At 58.0% G+C, this 21,434-nt stretch overlaps 2 protein-coding genes across 2 annotated transcripts in view; one reads left to right on the top strand and one right to left on the bottom strand.

Annotated features, from left to right (window-relative positions):
* Nucleotides 1–4,878: 4,878 nt before the first annotated feature.
* On the top strand, nt 4,879–20,881 carry WNT2B (Wnt family member 2B). The gene is made up of 5 exons (XM_027895173.1): nt 4,879–5,077; nt 17,275–17,495; nt 18,927–19,204; nt 19,465–19,729; nt 20,624–20,881. The coding sequence occupies exons 1-5, from the start codon at nt 4,914–4,916 to the stop codon at nt 20,851–20,853; spliced, it is 1,158 nt and encodes a 385-aa protein (XP_027750974.1). The 5' UTR covers nt 4,879–4,913; the 3' UTR covers nt 20,854–20,881.
* A 114-nt stretch (nt 20,882–20,995) lies between these two features.
* Nucleotides 20,996–21,434, bottom strand: part of ST7L (suppression of tumorigenicity 7 like) — a 29,447-nt gene continuing 29,008 nt past the window's right edge. Inside the window, exon 15 of the mRNA XM_027895169.1 lies at nt 20,996–21,247. Within this exon, the coding sequence (XP_027750970.1) occupies nt 21,095–21,247 (153 nt within the window). The 3' untranslated portion in view covers nt 20,996–21,094. The remainder of the gene's footprint in view (nt 21,248–21,434) is intronic.

Below are 21,434 nucleotides of genomic sequence, written 5' to 3' on the forward strand. Positions count from 1 at the left end.
TCAAGTTTGATGTGCTGTGTTTTGGGGGGAGGTCGAGCTGTTCCTGCCGGGGAGGGTGAGGAGAAACTCCAGGAGCAAAGAAAACAGCTGGAATATAGACAAAGGTGCAGGGGGACTGATCCCTCCAGCCGGGCTTTAGTACCCTGGCACTGTTTTAGGTTTGATTTTGGTGCTCCTGAGCCCCGTTCCAGCTGCTCCAGAGGCATCCAGGGAAGGCAGAGGTGTCCCCACACCGTGGGAAGGCGGCCACTCCAAGGATGCAGGACATGCTGCTCCACCCCTGCGCAAAACCCACCTCAAACCCCTCCAAGCCCGGTTATAAATAACGCAGCCGCTGACCTCGCGGAGATTAATCAGTGGGATGGTGTCTCTGCGTGATGTCACCCCGTGTTTTTCCACAGGCCTGTCGAGTTTCAGCGCCGTCTGATCCGCCGATGACAGCCGGGGCTCTCGCCTGCCAGACACGGCCCCGGCAGGGCCGCCGTCGGTAGGAGGGAGAGGGAGCAGCCGAGAGCGGAGCCCGGCAGGATTTATGGCTGGTTCCTCCCCGTCCTGCTCTCCCCACACACACACACAGAGTACACAGATGCCTCGGGAGGATGACGGAAAGCGGGGCCACTCGGGTGTTTTTAGGTGTTGTTGCACCACCTCTGGTCTTTGGGGACGTTTCTGACTAACGGGGCCGGGTTTGGGGCGATCCTGGGTGCTCGGGCACACCTCGGGCTGCTCTGGGAGGAGCCCCTCGGGCGGGTGGGCAGGCAAGGGAGGGATGGAGCCAGGCCCAAGCTGATGCCACGGTGCAGGGTGGGTGTCGTGAGGGGAAACCAGCTCTTTCCAGAGTACCTTCCTCTGGGGAGGCACAAGAACTCCTGAGTGGAAACCTGGGTCTGACATCACAGTTTGAATCCCCCTATTTGACCTTTGCAGTCCAACCTGCAACACGAACACCTGTCCAGGTTCCTCAGGTAGGAGCTGTTCACCTCCAGCTGGGCACACAAGGAAGGGGAGGATGCCCCCACACTGCGTGTGCCCACCTATCGACAGAGACCAAAGGGTTACACACACCACGTGGCTGCAAGGCCAGGCACTGCATGTCCACACAGCAATTCATCAATTAATCCGAGAAGGAACGAAGCAATTAACAGGGGAACCGGGGGATAGGCTAACAAAGCACATGCCTTCGCTCTGCTAACAGGGCTGGCTCGTGCCTGTTTGTTTGGCTCCTGTTTCTATGGTGGTGGGGCCGTAACGAGGGGTCAATTCATCCTCCTGGTTATTTGTAGCTCTCCAAAATGTATTCTTAGCACCTTGAGGGTAAAGCCAGGGGCTAACTAGGGACTGCTTGGTCGTTGGGAGCTGTGCTCTTCTGGGGGATAAAAGGCCTTCCTTTCCCAGGCAAGTGATGGAGTTGCCAGGGCTCACCACTCACCACGTCTGCCTTTGCTGGACAAGGTGCAGCTTGCAGAGAGCACTGGGCTCCTGTGGTGTGATGTCCCAGTGCTGTCCCTGCCCCAGAAGGAGTTCCTTTACCTGTCTCCAGCCAGCTGGAACTGCTTCTCCTCAGCATCCTCCTTGGCACAGTCTGGGGAATGGGGGGGTTCATGGCCAGCTCCGCCAGCAGCTGAGCCCCCAGCACGGAGCAGGACACCCTGCCTTGAGCACAGCTCTCTCCTGGGGCTCTGCTGTGTCACTGTGCTGGGTGGTGACAATGTCCAGCACCGTGTCCCCCACTGTGCTGTATCTGGAGAGGAAACAAGCCTGACAGAGGCTGTGCCCCTAAAGGCACACAGTCCCTCTCAGGTCCCTTTTGCACAAGTTCAGGAGCTTGACCGAGCTACACTACCCATCCCAAAGTAAGTTCCCAATAAATATGTTTTAATAGGTCTTTGTTGCCTCAGAAAACGGGTTTCCCATGGGGTCAGCCAGCCGGGCACTGAGGGTTATCCCAGGACACTGATTTTTCCCCTTGGGGTTCCAGGCAGCTGTGATTATGCAAAGGCTCCCGAGTTATTCCTGGGACTGCCACGTGAAAGGTGAGCTTCCTAGCGGTGCCCAGCATGGGCATTTTGGAGGCATGGCAGCAATCCCTCGGCCAGCTCTGCTCGCTCCACGCGCCTGGCACAGCCCCAGCACCTGTGCCTGCACAATCAGAGCAGGAATCCAGCGGGAGGGACAGTTGGAGAGGGACAGTGACCTCCTGCTTACCCTGCCAGAGCGAGCTGGGCTCAGGGGGCAGAGCACCCTCACCCACGGGGAGATGGCAGCGGCAGGTGAGACCACGCTGCCCCTGTGGAAAGATGGGGAGAGCTGGGCAGAGCAGGGGTGGATCTGGTACCCATCCTCGGCTTGCAAACCCTGCCTGATGGCGCCCAGAGCATGCTGCAGGGTGGATGTCACTTATGGAGCAGGGAATGCCATAGACCATCCTCACCTGTGTGTTTCCTTACCCTGTTCATCTCCCAGGGGGTGACACCGTCCATGGACCCACCCTCTGGCCCTTGTCACAGCTCTGTGTGTGACACCGACCCTGCAGAGGCTGCCCCAATGTCCCAGCATGACCAGCTACCACCTTCAGCACCCAGAGTGAGCCTGTGGAGCCACCGATCTGCTAAGAAAATAGAGAGCCCTTTCCTTTGAAGTTAATGAATCGTGAAAGCCTTTGAAAGCAGAGCCTTGTTTATTTACTCACCACGGCTCATGTGCACCAGGCACCCAGACACCCTGAGAGCTGCTAATTTGAATGGAAGATCAAACACCATGGGGCTCTGCCCGGCTGAGCCACAGTCAGAGGAGCAAGGTCTGCCCCGGCCTCCTCACTGCCCAGCCCAGGGAGAGCTGACACAAACCCAGGGGACAGTCCCTGAGCTGTCAGTTGGGTTTTACTGAGAAGAGCATCAAGAGAAGCCACCAGGTTGTCAGGGAAGTTCAGCACGGTGGGTGCAAAGCTCTGAAACCTGGCCTGAGCATTTCATTTCAACACCAAAATTAAGCTGTGATCCCCCCTGCAGACACCCATCACCCTCCCCTCCCAGGGCTGGTACCCTCATCCTGAGTTTCTGCCTGAGCCAGAGGTCTCCTGCCCAACCCCACCTCACAGCCAAGACCTGCACACCCACAGGAATGTTGTGCTCATCACCTTCCTTCCCCCTTTCTCTCCCCATCACAGCAAGAAACAGAGAACTCAGGCTCCTCTTTTTGTGTGAAACAAGCCATTAACAGAGCAAAGCCCATGAAATGGCCTCAGCAGAGCCCCCAGCATGGCTAGCTGCCTGCTAGCTTGGGTCTTCTAAACAAATTCACAGCTTTTCACAGTCTATAAATATCAGCCTTTTCAGTGCCACCACTTCAGGGATAAGCTGTAATGCAATATTCCGTGTGGGCTCTCGGACAAAAGGACAGCACCCCACCAGCACCAGCTTTCTGTCACTGCAGTTTTCTGAAGTATAATTGGATTATAAGCGAGTTTGAGCTTCCAGTCCCCGTTTCTCTCAGGCTGGGGAAGTCTCTCTCTGATCTGAACAACAGGAATGGGAAGGAAAGAGCAGAATGAGGGGAGGGGGCAGCTGAGGGCTCCGGCAATGCGGGAAAGACTCGGGTGGATAATGAGTTTTACAATCCCAGTAAATGATTAGGCATATTGGGAAAGTGCTGGCAGTGAGAGGTTGCCCAAATGCCTGCTCACTTCCATAGTGTTGAAGGACCAGCCCCACAGGGGCCACATGAGGAAGAGGTAGCTCCCAGGTAGGGCTGGACTTCAACAGTTGCCAGCCAACATTTTCAGGGTGATAAAGGAAGGAAAGCTGAGTGCCCGGGGCAACTCATCCACCTTGTGAAGTCACAGGTGACAGGGGCACATAGAGGTGGGAGAGCACACGCCAAACTGTCACAAGGGGCTGTGCCTGGCCTTGGACACTGATGCCAGGTGGTGATCCTCCCTGAGGCCATCACTGCCCCAGGAAGTGCATGTCCATCCTGTCCCACCCCTCAAACTGCTGCCTGCAGGTCCCCGGGCACCTGTGGGGTCTGCATCACCTCCACCCCCTCGCTGGGACCCTCACGGCCGCCCCGCACCGGAGCCCCCAGCTCCCTGCAAACCGACCCTCGTGCTTTGCCCCCGCCCGCACCAGAGCCGCGGGCACGGCGACAGGAGGGCACAGCCCCCGCCGGGGCGCGGAGCCCCGCGGAGCGCGGCCCACCCTGCGGTTTCCCACCCTGCAGTGACACCTGGCGGGGGGCGAGCGCGGGCGGAGCCGGCCCCGTGCCCCCGCATCCCCGCATCCCTCATCCCGCATCCCGCCTCGCCGCTGCGCCCCTTCCCCCCGGGCGGGGCCCGACGGGGCGGCCGCGACCTGCGGCTCCGCTCCCAGTCCCCCGCGGGTGCGGGCGCGGCGGTGGGAGCGGCCCCCGGTGCGGGGCGGCGGCGGGGGCAGGAGCCCGGAGGGGGCTGTCCGACGTGCCCTCGGGGAGGCGGGGGTCGGTCCGGCCGGAGCGGCGGCTCCGCGCCTCTGACTCTGCCCAATGAGAGCCCGCAGCACGGCGGGCGCCGGCAATATTTGGCCGCGGCCCCCGCGCTCCCATCCCCAGAGCGCCCTCGCCCTCCGCGCAAGGACCTCCATGGCCCGGCCCGGCCCCGCCGCCGCCCGCCCCGCGCCGCTCGGGGCGCTCCGACCCCGCTGAGCGCCCCGCAGCCCCGCGGGGAGCCCCCCCCGCATACCCCCCCCCCCCCCCCCGGCCCGGCCCCGCCGCCCCCCGCAGCAGCATGAGCCTGGGCGCGGGGGCCCAGCCGGGGCTCGCTCAGCAGCGCGGAGCCGGTGGACGCGCCGCGGGGCCGTGACGGGCAGTGCCCCGAGGGGAGCGCGGGCAGGACCCCCCTCCCCGGTCATTTCTCCGTCTGGACCCCGCCCCGGAGAGATATGCTCAGCCCAAACCGCCTGGAAGCGTCTCCTGGGATTGCCGTGGCCCCCGGGCGTGCGGAGTGCGGAGCCTTCCCTCGGACGGCGGGCGCGGCCCCCCGGCTTTGCCTCCCCCTCGTCCTCTTGCTGCTCGCCCTGACGCCCCGCGCCGACTCCTCGTGGTGGTGAGTGAGTCCCCGCGACGGCGCCGCCGCCCCGACGGTCCCGGGGCCGCCGCCCGCGGGAGCTGCGCGGGGCGCGGTCGAGGGACGGGGATGGGGACGAGGATGGAGATGGGGATGGAGATAGGGGTAGGGATGAGGAACGGGAACGGAGACAGGACGGGGACGTGGATGGGGATGGAGACGTGGATAGCGATGGGGACGGGGAAGACCGAGCGGTGGTCGGGGCAGCGCCGGTGGGAGCGCAGCGAGCCCCGCCGTGCCGGGGCCGACGCCCGACGTGCGGCCGTGGGAGCCGGCGGGGATCGGTCGGGGCTGTGCGAGTTCCCCGTCTGTCCCTGCGGCTCCACCTGAGCGGCTCCGGCGGCGTCCCGGGGTGCCGGTATCCCGGGGTGCCGGTATCCCGGTGTTCCGGGGGAGCAGAGCTGCGGGAGCGGCACCGCGCCGGGGTCGGTACCGGGTCTTTCCCCGCGGCTCAGCCACCGCAGCGCTCCGGGCACCCCGGGCCCCGAAAGCGCCGCCACCCCTCTCCCGGGGCCGAGACTTGCGGCGAGGACCCCCTGTTCTGTCGGGCGCCTTGACCCCCCTAAAAGCCATCCCTCCCCGGGCACGGTGGCGAGCAGGGTGAGCCCCTCGGTGCGGTTTAGACCGGGGAAGCGGCAGCAGCTCCCAGCTGATCCGCCCTGATCCCGCCGGAGTTCCCCCATCCCTACAGGCTTCGGTGTTGCCCCGCACGCTTGTGTTACAGCTCTTTGGGAAGCAAAGAAGTTGCTGTTCCTCCTCTCTTGGATAAAGTGAGGCTCTGTAACAGATAGAAACGATGCCACAGAAAATACGAGCCTTCTAGAAATTAAATCTCCTCCTGCCCCGGTTCCTATAACAATGAAAATTCATGTATGCGGAATGAGAGTAATTAGGAAAACAAGGATTGCAAAGTTTTCCAAGTGAGACCTCGCGCTGCTTCGGTAGTTCAGCAACACTGGAGAAAAAAAATAGTTGGCTGCAGAAAAGTTCTCAGTGTCCCCCACCCTATAAAAGTCCTCTCTAATCTTGTGGAAAACACTGTTTTCCACGCCAATCTCATCATCATTAGCAGATCGCGGTGGATGAGGCAGAACTTAATCAAATTCAACCCATCTGCCACTGCAAGGGAACGGTGCTTTCTGGAATTCCTCAGCTACCGTGGAGCACTCTGTGAGGGCCCGGGAGCACTTCATAGTCACGCCGATAGCACAAGTATTCCCGGTGTTCGAGAGCACGTCTGGGCGTGTGGCAGTCGTGGCCGGGCTGGCATCCCTGGGAGAGCGATTCCAGGGTGAGGAAGGCAGATGGAAAAGCTGTGGGGCTGGGAGGGAGGGGGGTTGCTCAGGGGACGTGCCGCTCAGGCAGCCGGTGGCGACCGGGCACAAAAGGTGGATGGTGTGAGGAGCAGCTTCTTCCAGAGAGCAGGGCAGGCTTTGGGGAGCACATAATGAGCAAAGGAGCAAGAGCCCTGCCATTCCCAACCGTGCCCAGAGGAGATCTCCTGCAGCCTGATCAGCCGCGGGGCACTGGAACCACCAGGAGAGAAAATGAGTCACTGCTGGGGAGTCTCAGGTTGATACAAGCACTGGCCTGGCTTCCAGAGCCAGCTCTGCCCCCACCCAGCAGGGCAGGTGAAGGCAGGACGGTTTCTGCGGGCCAGGTGAAGTTGCTAAAATCCTAAAAGCTGAGGAAGGAAGGAAGGGACAGTGGAGAGGTTGGATTATTACCATTCTCAAGGAGGCAGGAGCAGGGGAGGCTCATTAGAGCCGAGGAGTGTGTACAGGGGGTAATGTGGCCGGAAAAAGAGGAGGTGTGGAGTAGTCACAGCATCGTCTGAGCTGGGCAGTTCTGGTAACACACGTGGACGCTGCCTGAGGGGTGAGGATTCTTTCTTTAGGAGGAGAGTAAATACCACCCATTTCCCTTGCTGTCGAACCCCGCTTCTCCACCGCGGTCTGCCCTCATTCCGAGCACATGTCGCTTCCCAGCAAGCGGGAGGAAAACCAGCCACGTTTTAAGCCTCGGTAGCTGTGGCTTGTTTGGAGGAAGCTACATTTAGCTCCCACAGCAGTTTGTGTTCTCAGCTTGCAGACAATCCCTGCCTGGCAGCTCGAGGGGAGAGGAAAGCAGGGCAGCCCTGGGGGGTGCTGGGGCAGGGGGGTGGCCGGGGCTGGGCGGTCCCCCCACGCAGCCCCACAGCCGTGGTGCAGCCAGGCACCGTGCCTTTGGATGTTTTCAGCGGGGAGAATTGGTCCCAAGGGCCTTAAATACTCTACTTTTAAACCCCCCCAAAAAAAGTCAAAACCTAAATATATTAAACTCTTAAAATTCACACTTTCAATTCAACTTTCTCTTCTGTGAAAGCAGCACATGCCTAAGAAAAGTCTAAACTGAACTGAGCGCTGTTGTGCTGGACGTGTCAGTTCTGATAAAATAGCGTGTTTAGATGAAATTGGGTTTTACTGAAAGTGGTTTCAACCAGCTGTGGTTTGGGAAAAAGTTATTCAGCGATTTGCATAGGTTTCCAAACACATCTTTAGCACCACTGATATTGCAGTAAATACATTTGGTGGTGCATCATCGTGCCTTATTTTAATTATTATTGCCAAATTCTTCTAGGGATTCACACACAATAAACTTGTGGAGCTGGCGGAAATGCTTCTCATTTTCAGAGTCAACTTTTTAAGTAGTTTAATAGGAAAAACCGGGTCCCTTCTGATCACAGTACATGGAAAGGAAATATCAACCAAATGTCTCTTCTAAACAACTGCAAATTATTAATTTTCGGTGACGTCAGGCACGGCTCGACCGTCCTGCAGAAACGCCGGCAACCGGTGAACCCTGGCCTCCAAAAAAGCGGCCACGGGTGCCTGTGTGTGCCTGTGCACGTGTTTGGGGCATGGCACGGTGAGAGCAGTGTCACAGGGGCAGAAGGGATGGGCTGGGGACACCCTGGCGGTGTCCAGGGCGGTCGTGGCCGCGCTCTGAGGCCGCCGTGACTGACGGTGAGAGCGGGATGGCCGTGGCCGCCGGGGAGCAGCACCCTGGCCGTGTAAACGCTTCCAAACCCGAAAGTGTTACTTAGCAACAAAATACCAGCTGAAACACAGACTGAAATTAAGAAGGAATGCAACGGGGGAAAATCCCTAAATCCCAGTTTACACTTGCGTGCACCAACCGGGGTGGGGAGAACGGCGCTGGCCGGGGGGGGGGACTGGAGGCTGGCAGGGCCGTGCCCCACACCCCAAGAGAGGCCACCAGGCCCCGAAAGCGGCCTCCGAAATTCCTTTGGAAAGATTTGGGAGAGATTAGACAAATGTTGCTTATAAACATAAACTGTGCAATAAACAAACTCGGGCGCAAATAACTAAGTAGGGCTTGCTGGCCGTGGAAGAGCCCCCGCGAGCTGCTCTGGTGTGGAAAACCATTCTGAAGCTGGAGGTTTGGTTAAGGAAAAATGTACACAGAGAAAGGCTCCCCCTGCACCCCACCCTCACACACACGGACCCCCCCCCAGCCCCTGGAGCACCAAATCCTTGTTAGCTAACTTGTTTATTGCTAACCACAGCCCTTGGAAACTACAAATATTTAATTTCGTCTGGCATCGGAGCAGATGGGAGGCATCAGGCTCCCAAAGAGATAAAACAAATCTGTGGAAGGAAGGCGAGCACGGGTTTGGGTGCGGGTTGGGGAGCACGTGGGGCCACGTGGGGCTGCCCATGGAATCAGCGGGGTATGGGGGTTCCAAGGGAGCTGCTGAGCTCCAGGGCGTGGTGCCCAGATGGGAATTTTGAGGGATGCTCCGGTTCCTAGCCAAGCAGCCACCATGGTCCAGCTGCCTTCCTTGGCCAGGGTGTCCGTGGGCATGGAAAACACACAAAGGGCAAGTCATGAAGCAGGAGTGACTCTGTCATTCCCTCTGTGCCAGAGCAACCCCTGGACATGGTGTCGGGCTCTGGCCAAGGGTTTGGCAAGGACACCCCACTGCAGGTGGAGAAGGGGACGTTCCCACCACAGTGGGATGGCAGGAGCACTGATCCCACTGCCATTCTTCTCTGGGGTTTGCCATGTCTCCACTGTGACACCAGTGCTGGTTCCTGGTCCAGGAGTAGCGGGTGGGCACAAGGAGTGATGGATAAATGGATCTACACATCCATGTGGATAAGAACATAGGAGAGAGGGGCTCATTTGAACAGGCATCACGCTGAGGTGTGTGGGAGGGGAAATAGCATCAATAGGAATGCTTGAAATTAAGCCAAGGGAAAGACAGCTGCACAGGAGGAGCTCCACAGCCCGCCCTGTAACCCTCTGGGGGTGCTGCTGCCTCCCCTCCGTGCCAGTCTCAGCAGGGCAGACCCACAGCAGCCCCCAGAGGTGCTTCACTAGCAGAGGGTCTCTGAGCCAGCGTGGGGGCTCTGAGGGCTGTGTGCCTGCAGCTCTGATGCCATCCTGTGCCGTGGATGGACCACTCCCTCTGTGCCAGTGCCCCCCATTCATTATCCACTCAGTCTGGGCACTGATAAGAATCCCAGAATCCCAGAGCGGTTTGGGTTGGAAGGCACCTTAAAGATTATCCAGTTCCAACAGGGGACAAGGTACCACCTCGAAGGGGAGAGGACGTGCAGCACTGAGGGCCCGGGGGATCTCCAGGGGTTCGCCCCAGCTGTCAGTCTGTCGCTGCAGAGCACTTTGCATGGCAATAAAAGCAGGAGGTCAGTGACCGGGAAGTCTTTATCCCGAGGCGCTCCGCAGCTCCGGCTGTCCGGGCAGCCCCGCTGTGAAAAATAAGTTTTAAAGTAACGTCAGACTGATGGGGAATGAACCCTGTGGCCTTTGCAGCAGCCCTGGTGTTCTCGATCGGGGTGGGTGGAACAGATGGGTTGTCTCAGTCGCTCTGCGCCGTTACAATAATCCCAACCGTGCTGCTCAGTCCATTTGTCATTAGGGTCACTTTCACCTATAGCAAATCTTTCTCAGGAAGAAATGCAGAAGGAGGGAAAATCCTTCTGCTCTTCCAAACTCATTAGCTCTGGCTGTTACCAACATGGAATACAGCATGTGCTGTGAGGAGATCTGTGCTGGGCCAGATCCCGTGGAAACACAGCCTGTGCTCAGAGCAGCATCCCAACACACAGGCTGTGCCCTGGACAAGAGAACTGGACATCCAGCTTCACCACCAGAGACTCCCCACCCATCAGCAAAGGGCTTTGGGATAAAAAAGATTGATACTTAGGGATAAGGCGTGTTTTTGATGAGCAGTTATTGTGTATTCACGCGTCGCCGACAATGCCCCGAGGACCAGCTTTCACCCAGCACCGAGTCACCTTTTGAGACCTCAGTTTCCAGGTCACTCCCATGCAAGATGCCAACAGCAAACCCTCCCACGTCCACCCAGGGGACACCAGAGCATGGCATTCATCTGCTCCATCTCCCCTGGACCACAGTGTTTCGGTCCTTCCCACAGAAACCACGTCCCACTGAGTGCAGGGGGTGCAGGGAAACCACAGAGAGGGGGCTCCGACCAGGATCCAAAGGCAGACAACTGGAAAAAGGGGGATGCACAGGAAACAGGAAGATAATGGTGCAGAAAATGAAAAATATGTCCCTTGAATGGCACTGGTAGTGGCTCAGCATTACGATGTTAAAAATTACTCAAGTGAGACTAACGCTCTCAACATGCAGAGTAGTGGCTGTAAGTGAGGAAATTAGGACTATTAATCATTCCAAGGCGTTAACAATTCCAGCAGGCCAGGATGGCCCTGTTCCCAGTGGGGCTTAATAAAATACTCAGGGTTTGTAATACTAAAATAATATCTCACATGTCTATAGCACCTTGCAACCCAAAGTACTTGGCAGTTGGCTGTAAATTGTCTGCCACAGCCAGGGAGAGCAGAGGAAGGAAGGTGCAGCATCCTTGGGAAGTATGCAAAGAACTCGAGGAGGTGAAACGCTGCCAGGTATGTTGGAATTTGCTCTTTATCAGGCAAAGAGGCAGGGATGTTGGATTTGATCCTATCTGCACCTCCAATAGCTGCCCAGAGCTTTCCAGCCTCCCACCAAAACACGGATTTTGTGTGGACTCCACGGGATGGGAAGAGGACAGAAGCCAAGATAGTTTGGCTTCCAAGTGGATCCTTCAGGACTGTCAGAGCTGTTCCAGAGCAGTGGGGAGGTGAATCACTTCTCCCAGGGGATGGACTCCAACAGTCTCTGGTGCCACCAAGAAGCCAGACCACGCTCTCATCTCAACCTCAGTCTTGGAGCAGAAGTTGGCAGTGATGAGGCTCTGAACAAAACCAGCTGAGCCTGAGGAGAGGGGAACTGGGACCCCCAGCAGCAGAGCCATGCCCCAGCACTTCCTCAAAGGAGTCTGGAGATGTCCTCAGGGGCACAGTGTGTGGGCACAGGCCAGGCTGAAGAGGCACAGCCAGACCAACACTTCACCCGCCAACAGACAAGGGGAACTCCGGGGCTTTTGCAGCACTCGCTTTTCAGAAAGACCTAGAAAAATCCCCCAAGCTGAAAACAACACTGGAGCTCAAACCAGCCCCAGGCTGTCCCTCCCAGGGATGCTTCTGGGAGCAGGCAGCACTCACAGCTGCCCAGGTCATGGCACACCTGAGGACAAGAGCAGAAGCAGTACCGAGGGGAATGTGCTGTGCTGGTTCTGAGGCCCAGTTACAGCTCAGCTGATGGCATCAATGGGAGATGTGGAAGAGCTCCAATCTCAGCATTTCCTCTAAGTGGTGCTCAGGTTATTTACCTGACTCGTATTAGTTGGGAGAGTGACATGTGACAGGCAGGGACACTACCCAAGTGCTTCACTTATGTTTTGGGGGTTTTTTTGCTGTTTAAATCTGGCCTGGTCAGGTTCAGAGCCCCCAAGTGCTGCTCTGCCTTTCTGTACTGCTGTAAGAGAAGACAGTGCTCAGAATCCCCAGGAGGAGCCAGCATGGCTGGGGATCCAGGGATTTCGGGTGTCCAGGCTGCCTGACCTGAGCTGAGCACATCCTGCACTTGGTGGGGAGTGGAAGTGCCAGGAAAGGCAAATTCTTCAACTGAAAACCCATGTAAAGCTGTGACAGTGACTTCACTTAAACTCAGTTTCCATTGATCTAATTTAAAACTGTACCTTTAATGATGTTGGTGCAACCCTGATTTCCCCACAGTGGGAACTTCCCATATTTCAGCAGCTGTTTTAATTCACAGCTCAAAGATGTTGAGATTTGCCTGAGGATGGCAATTCCAAAAATTTCCCTTTTGAAATCAAGTCGTGCTCAAATAGGTTTTCCGGTGCCATATGAAATGGTGAAAAATGAAATGTTAGGCACAGCAGTGTCTACTAAAATTTCATTAGAAACTAAGTTAGGGCACTCATTTATTTCTCAGGAACAGCTTGGCATTATGGACAAGCAACCAGAGTAAGCCCTGATTCCATGTAATTTTACCAATTCCCATGACATGCATTCCTTTTCTTCAAAACCTCATTTTCTAAGAGACGTTTCCTACCTGGTATCTCCCACTGAGTCCAGAACAGTGGCGTGGCCCCAGCTCAGCCTGTCCTGGAGGTGTCCCAGGTCTATATTGCAGGGGGGTTGTTTATATCTAAGGAAACTGAAACTCAATTCCCTTTGGCAGCGTCCTGATCTGTGGAGCTACAGTTCCCTCAGCACCTGCCCAGCGGATTTGCTCACCTGGCTGAGCCATTTGGGGCTGGCTGGCCTGGGCTGCCACAGAGGTGGCCTTTCTCCAGCAGGAATTCCCATCTGCCTGCTGCTGAGGTGCCTCAGGTTCTGACCATGCTCTCCCTCTCCCCACTGCTGCACCTACGGCGCTTTTCCTGAGCCTTTTGGTTTTTCCCACCATCGAGCAAAGCCACTGGGAAAGCTTCAATACTCCCTGCCATGGCCAAAAACACAGTTTAGTGATCCAGCACAGCGAAGGTGGAGAAGGAGCGAGGCGTACTGGGACACGATCCTTGGGACAAGATGCAGCAGATCCCAGGAAACTCACGGCCCACGTGGAACCGCGGGGATCTCCTCCTCACCCTCGGGGAGGAGAACAGACACGGAAAAGCTCTGAGCTGTTCTGAGCTCTCTCTGAGCTCAGCCTGGCACAGGAGCAGAGGGCAGAGACACGAAATTGGGGCAGAGCATCCCTTGGGGAAGCCGGGGCAGGCTCTTGTGGGAAGCGCGGGAGCAGCGCACACACATCTCCAGCACGGAGGCGAGCCGCGGGAAGGGGGTTAGCGCGGCCCGCGCGCTGCCAAGTAAATAGACGCGTCTGCCTCTGATTTGCATGTTTATCTTAGAAGCAATTTAGGTTTCTCCTTGTTTACAAGAGCCGAAGTCAGCAGACTCTCCGCAAGAACAACAACGGGGAGCCGGCACGTGATTCTCGTCTCCTGTTCTCCCGTTCCCCGCGCGCTCCGCGGGATTTTTGGGAAGAGCTCGCTGCAGCTGGATGTGCATCCGTGCAACTCGCAGGGAGGAGGAAGGCTGGCAGCGACAGAGAGAGAGAGAGAGGGGAGGGCTTGACCTCGCAGGCTCCGAAAGCACCTGCCTTGGGAACACAAAATCTCCATCCTCCGTTGTTGTTGTTGTTGCCTTGCGGGGCGGGAGATCCCAGTGCTGCGTGTGCAGCACAGCGTGTCCCGCGGCATGGGCGGCTCACAGCCGGCTCCTGGCAGCGAAATTCTGGGATAGAGCAGGGAATACACCCAGCCTGGGATCGCACACCGATCGATCGGCAAGAGGTGACGCTGCAGCATCAGCCAGGAAAAGGGGGTCAGAGGGGTTGTGGCAGCCCCTCGCCTGAGCTGGGCAAACAACTCTGCACGAGGCAAGGACGATGCCAAGGGCTTTATGGACCTGCATGAGGAGCTCCCAAGAGGCAGCAGCCCGAGGAACCCCGCTGGACAGGGTGGAGGATCGTTATCCCCACATGTACTTAATTATCCCCTCCCTTCCTCCCTCCCGGCTCCTCCTCGCCTCAGCCTGCCCTGCTCCTGCTTCTGCTTCTCTCCTCCCAGCCATGAGGTCCAGGCCTGAACAACCACCAGCATCAGGAGCAGTTCCTTCTCACAGTCTTTTCTGAACTCGTGGCTTGGGTTTTGGTGTTTTGTTTTGTTTTTTGGTTTGTTTGGTTTGGTTTTTTTTTTTTTTTTTTTTCAGCTGGAAAAATGCAGATTCCCCTAGAGTACAGCATTGCATAGAAATGTGCCACTTCCAGCATGGCTTCAATTCTTTTAAAAACGAGGTTCTGATAAGGCAGCTGGGGACTTCTCAGAACATCCATTGTCTTTCCCTATTGCAGTGTTTTTAAAATGTCACAGACTCAGAGAAATAAAATCGGAAGGGATTCTTTCATCCATCCAAAACAAATGTTTGGGTTTTTTCCCTCCCAGAGCTCTGCTTGGCAGAATTTTCTGATGTTCCCTGTCTCGCTGCATTTTAGAGCAACTGAGCCCAACTGGAGCTTTTCTCAGCAAGCCTTGCTGAGATAACCAGAGCCTTCCCAGGACATGGGAGGAACTTTCCCCCCTCCTTGTGCCATGGGTTTTAGCACATAACCTCTGATGGAATCCTACAGGTACTGCTGTAAATACACTGCCTGTTCTTAGCCACAGGCAGAGGGAGATGCAGCCACCGGGGACCCACAGGGCGGTCGGTGCCCTTCGCCCTGCTCTCCTTCCACTTTCTCCTGCTGATAATGTTTGCTCTGATCTGGGTGTTTGGCAGGAGAATTAAGGAGAAGTAATTAGCTTCCAGTGTGAAAAAGGGAGTGCCTGGTGTTTATCTTGTCTGGAGGGTTTCCCTTGATCTCGGTCTCCCAGGGGATGGTGTTAGTGCTTTATCCGTCACTCTGCTCTGGGAGGCGGCTCCTCTGCCAGATGCTGTGTCCCAGCCCACTCCCAGCCCAGAGATCGGTGCCTCAGCTCAGGAGCACAGGGGACAGGGTCCCTGTGAGGTCCCTGGTGGGGTGGCCCATCACAGAACATTTTACCTTCTACGGCTTCCCCAGCAAAGTGGAGCTTTGGCTCTGCTGAGCCTTCATCCTGCAACCCGCTGCCTCCAGCGTCTCATCCCTGCCCTTGGCAGGGACATGCCAGCCATCCCCATCCTTGCTGGGCAGAAAGAATTTAGGGCCTGGCCACACTTCCCCACAGAACCTCTGCTCAAGACCACTGTGCCATTATCCAGCTGGTGGAATGCTCGTCCTCCCTGCCCCACTCACCAGCTGCTCTCACAGCCTGGCACGAGCAAGGCAACAAAATACCCTCAGTTGGCATTGCTCGATGAGCTCCTGTTGGCTTTTCTGTCCTAAAAGTCCCCTGCCATGTCCCTGTCCCTGTGCTGCAGGATGAAAGGCTGGTGAGCATGCCTGGGACAATAGTGCTCGCTGCCCCTTCTGAGTCTGGGCTCACAAAGCCGTGGGGAGCCGGGTTTATTATCCTCAGCTCCAGCCCGAGATGACCTTGTGCTTCTGCCAGCATTTAAACAAAATATTTTAAAAAGGGGAACAGATCCCACTGCTTTCTGTGCTCGCAGGGCTTTCCTGAGCTTGGGAGCTCTCTCTGGGGCGGACAGAAGTGAGAGAACGTGGCCAGAGAGAGACAATGAAATATTGTCCGAGCTTATTGCTTTTTATTATTACTAAAGGAAGGTTTTTACTTCCAGTCCGGGGGCTAGAAAAAAATCTGAATCCCACCCAAACCTCATCCCTTCCAGCCAGAATCCCAGCTCCGTGCTCTGCAGCAAACATCGTCCTCCAGCACAAGCAGCCAGAGGGGCGAGCGGGTGGCGCAGGCGGGAGCTGAGAGGGATGGAAAATTCCACGGTGCTGCCACTGTCCGGGGTGGTGCGGGGCAGAGCTCAGGGGCCCTCCCCCGTGGCCATGGAAAACTGCCCGTGGGGCTCAGCCAGGCTCTGCCAGACTGTTGTTTGTGCGTTGTCTTCCTGCTCCGAGCTCCTGCTCTGTCCCACGGCCGCAGGGAGGGGACAGGGATGCAGGTGGGACACAGCCAGGACGGGAGACACAGTTCCCCCACTTATGCACTATTCACCAGTGCAGGAGGTGCACAGAGAGGAATTGACAGCTGGGGGATAACAGTGAGGACTGTGGCAACGACAGGTGAAGCCTGGTCCGCTTCCTTCTCTACCTGAGCATGGCACAGGGGGCTGTGCCAGGGGCACTGTTCCCGCAGAGTGCAAGCAGGAGACAGGGCAGAGCCTGCACAGCCACGCTGGGCTCAGCTGGGCTCCATCCTGCTGTGCTCAGCAGGGCCAGGCAGGGCTGGGATGTAGAGAAGAGGGTGGGAGGGAGGTTTTGCACATCAGCAAGTTCCTCTGCTGCCACCCCAGGAGCTGACAGAGCCCAGGCTCGTGGGGCTCATCCCATGACTCGCAGCCCCCGGAGCTGGGTGTCTCCTGGGGCAGGTGTTCTCCACAGACCCCCTGCTCCTTGCCTGCGCAGAGCAGAGCTTTGTCCACCCCATTATACTGAACACAAAGACTGAAGGCCAGTGGCTGTGATGGTTCAGCAGTGCCCTGTCCCTGTGTCCTGCCTGTCTGAACCACGGCCCCGGGCAGGTCTCACCATGCACTCCACAGCTTGCCCACACCAAGGGGACGCTGCAAGGAGGGCACACTGCTGTGGGGGGACACCCTGGGCAGAGCCCAGAGCAGCTCTGACACAGGTGGAAAGGAAAGAGGGGAAGGTGGGCTTCAATATAAGACCCCCCCCCGAGCAGGGTGAGAGTGGGGTCACTTGGTTTGTTCAGCCTGGAGGAGATGGAGGTCAGACCTCATCGGGGTCTGCAGCTTCCTCATGAGGTGCAGCTCTGATCTCTGCTCTCTGTGAGCAGCGACAGCACCTGAGGGAATGGCTGGAGCTGTTTTAGGGCAGTTTTGGGCTGGATATCAGGGAAAGGTTCTTCCCCCAGAGGGTGGTTGGGCACTGCACAGGCTCCCCAGGGCACTGGGCACAGCCCCAAGGCTGCCAGAGCTCCAGGAGCATTTGGACAACGCCCTCAGGAACATGGTGGGACTTTTGGGGGTTGTCTTGCACAGGCCCAGGAGTTGGACTGGATGATCCCTGTGGGTCCCTTCCAGCTCGGGATAGTCCAAGATTCCCAGCAGGCAGGGCAACTAACGTGGCACTGTTCTCTCTGGCAGGTACATCGGGGCGCTGGGCGCGAGGGTGATCTGCGACAACATACCCGGGCTGGTGAACAAGCAGCGGCAGCTGTGCCAGAGGTACCCCGACATCATGCAGTCGGTCGGGGAGGGAGCCAAGGAGTGGATCCGGGAGTGCCAGCACCAATTCCGGCACCACCGCTGGAACTGCAGCACCCTGGACCGCGACCATACCGTCTTCGGCCGGGTCATGCTGAGAAGTAGGTTCTGCCCTGTCCCCTTCCCACCCTCGGCTTCCTGGGAGCCTCTCCTCTCGCTGGGCTGCCGTGCCCGGTGGCTTGGATTACTCCCTGGGGAGAGCTTCGCCTTTCCCTGTAAATTAATCAAGCAGTAATGGGAGCGGAGCACTGCGTTTGGAATAGCTGCACCAGAAGAGATGGAGCAGGGGGAGCACTGGGGGAGAAGGGGGAAGGAGGAGACACCTCCGGAGAACAGGCTCATATGTAAACAGTAATGGGATATATAAATATTTGGAGAGCAGGGTTGGCCAGGACTCAGCAATTCACGTGGGAACTGGCTGTTCCCTCGCATGGCAAGGGAGGCAAGGCAGAGCCACAGCTCCAGGCCTCGCTTCAGGCTCCAAGGTGGAGGAGGACCACGGATACGGGGCAGGTGCCAGCCTCGAGCAAAGGGCTGGGCACAGCCCCTGCCTAGGAGGGACCTCCCTGCTCCACAGGAGGGACAGATACGATACAAGCAGGGATGTACCCAAGGAAAGGTGTGGTGGGGACAGGGATGGGGCAGTTCCAGAGTGGGAGCAGCATCAGGAGCTCCGGCTGCCCCTGGGAGGGCTCTGGCAGGGAATGGGCCACGGGAGCACCGGCACAGGCAGCGGCACTGCGGGACAGATGCTGCTGCATCCCGTGACGTGCCGGAGCATCCAGCCATGCAGCCTCCAAATCAAAGGCGGCTGGAAGAGCCTTCCCACTCCCAGCTCATATGGAGGACATGTGAGCGCTGTGGAGGGAGTGGGGGGCTTGCTCCCAGCTGGCGGGGGGATGGGGCAGCTGCCCATGGGGCGGGCAAGCAGCAGAGCCACGAGCCAGACCCCTGACAAGGCCCTGGCTGGGGGAAGGGGACTGGAATACCAGGGTGTAGCACTCACCCTGCCATGCTGCAGCCTGCCCGCTCTCAGCCTCTCCATCCCCACCTTTCCTCCTGCTCGCATCCTCTCCTGGCAAAGGATGGGGAATGATGAAAGCTCCTCGCCACAGCCCCATCCTGCGAGGCCCAAAGAGAGCTCCGCTGCCTTTGAAGTTGCTTTCAAAGGCTCCTCGAAATGAAGACGAGCATGGTTTTGATTTGCAGCTTCTTTTACAGCGTTATAAAAACAGCTGCGAACTTGAAGCGGAGACATAAAATAGCAGGCGCAAGCTGTGCCACGCGGGGAGAGCCGGGGCTGGCGCCGGCTCCGTGCTCTCCATCGCCCCGGGAGGCAGGGAGGTGGCCTTGGCTGAAGGGTGCTGGCTGGCCCTGCAGACTCAGCACACGTGGGCACATCTCCCGATAATCCCCCGTGGTCAGGAGGGCAGCGGGGAAGCCAGCGGTGGGTTTGGCGCGGGGTGGGCTGCAGACGCCTGGCACGGCCTGGCACGCTCACCCCCCACCCCTGCTCCTCTCCCCCGCCCCAGGCAGCAGGGAGGCCGCCTTTGTCTACGCCATCTCCTCGGCAGGGGTGGTCTATGCCATCACCCGGGCCTGCAGCCAGGGGGACCTCAAGGTGTGCGGCTGTGACCCCCTCAAGAGGGGCCGCTCCAAGGACGAGCGCGGGGAGTTCGACTGGGGCGGCTGCAGCGACAACATCAACTACGGCATCCGCTTCGCCAAGGCCTTCGTGGACGCCAAGGAGAAGAAAGTGAAGGACGCCCGGGCACTGATGAACCTGCACAACAACCGCTGTGGGAGGATGGTGAGTGAATCCCCAGCGCCAGGCAAGCCATCCCACCTGGGCCTCCCACAGGGAACAGCTCGGGCATAGAAGCAGGACTGTGGTATCCATGGAGGGGCAGGTCCTTCTGTGGATGAGGGCTGGATGCTGCCCTGCCATCCCAGTGCCCCATCCTGCACGGCCAAGAGCTGATAAACTGCACCAGGGATGAGAGCAGGCATGGGGTGCAGTGTCTGGCACCCAGGGTGACCACCGGTCCTCACACATCCCTCTTCCCACAGGCTGTGAAGCGCTTCCTGAAGCTGGAGTGCAAATGCCACGGGGTCAGCGGCTCCTGCACACTAAGGACTTGTTGGCTGGCAATGTCAGATTTTCGAAAAACAGGGGATTACCTAAGGAAGAAATACAACGGGGCCATCCAGGTGACGATGAACCAGGACGGCACCGGCTTCACAGTGGCCAACAAGAACTTCAGGAAGCCCACGAAAACAGATCTGGTGTATTTCGAGAACTCACCTGATTACTGCGTGATGGACAAGTCAGCAGGTAAAACCCAGAGCTCCAGTCACTGCCCAAAAGCAGCTCTTCCTCCCCTCCAGACGGGCCAGCACCTCCCAGCTAGCCCAGCTAGCTCAGCTGCCCCAACGAACTCCAGCCCTCGGAGAGGGGGTCATCTACAGCACCTCAGGCTTGCATAGGCAGAACTGCGTTCATCCAAAATCCCCAGGCTTTACACCAAATCCCCAAGCCCCTCAGGCCTCTTGTAAGGACGGTAGCAAAGCGTTTCCTCAGAGCTCGTCCCCCGCAGGGCAGAGCTCCCTTGAACAGGCAATAAAGAGCCTGCTCCTCAGAACACAGCCCGGGGCTGGGAGGAGAGCGGGGAAGGGGCGTCAGGGCTGCAGGGCTCCTGCAGAGATGATCAATGGTTTCCCAGCCAGCAGCATCCCCGGGTCAGGGGTCGGCAGCAGCCGTGGGGGCTCGGTGGGGAAGGCAGCACGTGCTCCCACCACCCTCAGCCTGAGCAGAGAGGGCATTCTCAGCTTTGCCAGCTACAAAGCCTGGCTCAGCAGGCACACACTGCTCTGGGGGTCCCCCGGGCACAGAGGGGCTGTGCAGACCCCCTCCCTGTCCCCCACTGCCCTTACACTCTGGCAGCAGCGGGCACAGGCTCCAGCAGCGGGCACGGGGAGGGGGCCATGCAGAGGGTCATACAATCCCACAAGGGTTGAGGTTGGGAGGGACCTTGAAGATCATCTCTTCCCAACCTCCTCCCACGGGCAGGGACACCGACGCTGCATCCCCGGCCAGGATTGCTGCATCCCATGTCCTTAAGGCGCAGTGAGTGCAGGCTCCAGAGTGCTGTGACAGAAACAATGGGGGGGGCTGGGGTGGGAGAAGGAACTCCCTGACCCTGTATCCCTTCCTTCCTTCCTCCCCCAGGCTCCCTGGGCACGGCGGGCCGGGTGTGCAACAAGCTGTCCCGCGGCACGGACGGCTGCGAGGTGATGTGCTGCGGGCGCGGCTACGACACCACGCGCGTCACCCGCGTCACCAAGTGCGAGTGCAAGTTCCACTGGTGCTGCGCTGTGCGCTGCAAGGAGTGCGAGGACACTGTGGACGTGCACACCTGTAAGGCCCCCAAACGGGCCGAGTGGCTGGACCAGACCTGAGGAGACAGATGGGAGCATCCCCGGGGAAGAATCCACTGCCACCCACCCTCGCGATTTCTTTTCTTTTTTTTTTTTTTTCTTTTGTAAACCCCACCCCCCCCCGGTGCCCTGAGGGCCGTGACGTTCTGGGAGCTGTAGTTCAACTGCATGGCTTTTATTTAATGAATTCCGCGAAGCGCGCTAAGGGAAGGACTGCATTTCCCAGGAGGCAACTGCGGGCCCTTCTGTTTGCTCAGCAAAACTAATCCCCGACCAGGGAGGAGGCTGCGATCCTCGCTCGGACTGTGAACCTGCAGAGGTTCTCTTTGCAAAGGGACGGTGCCACCCAGACGGGCTCAGGATGCGATGGCTGAGGAATCCTGCGCCTCCCCAGAGAATCTACGTTGCAGTAAAGCTTCACCAGCAAAAAACCCCCACACCCCACTAGTTCAGAATAATCCACTCTTGCAAAAGCATTCTTGCTTTTCCTTTTTTTTTTTTTTTTTTTTTTTTTTTTTTTTTCCTGCAAGGCCAGAGGAAGGGCGTTGAGAATCCGTGAGACAGTTCTGTGATCCCCACGTTTCCCCTCGGGCAGACCCGGC

The sequence above is a fragment of the Empidonax traillii genome, unplaced genomic scaffold, assembly GCF_003031625.1.
Source record: "Empidonax traillii isolate 1590-97213 ecotype Southwest subspecies unplaced genomic scaffold, ASM303162v1 scaffold451:size1465578, whole genome shotgun sequence".
Classification (NCBI taxonomy): Eukaryota; Metazoa; Chordata; class Aves; order Passeriformes; family Tyrannidae; genus Empidonax; species Empidonax traillii.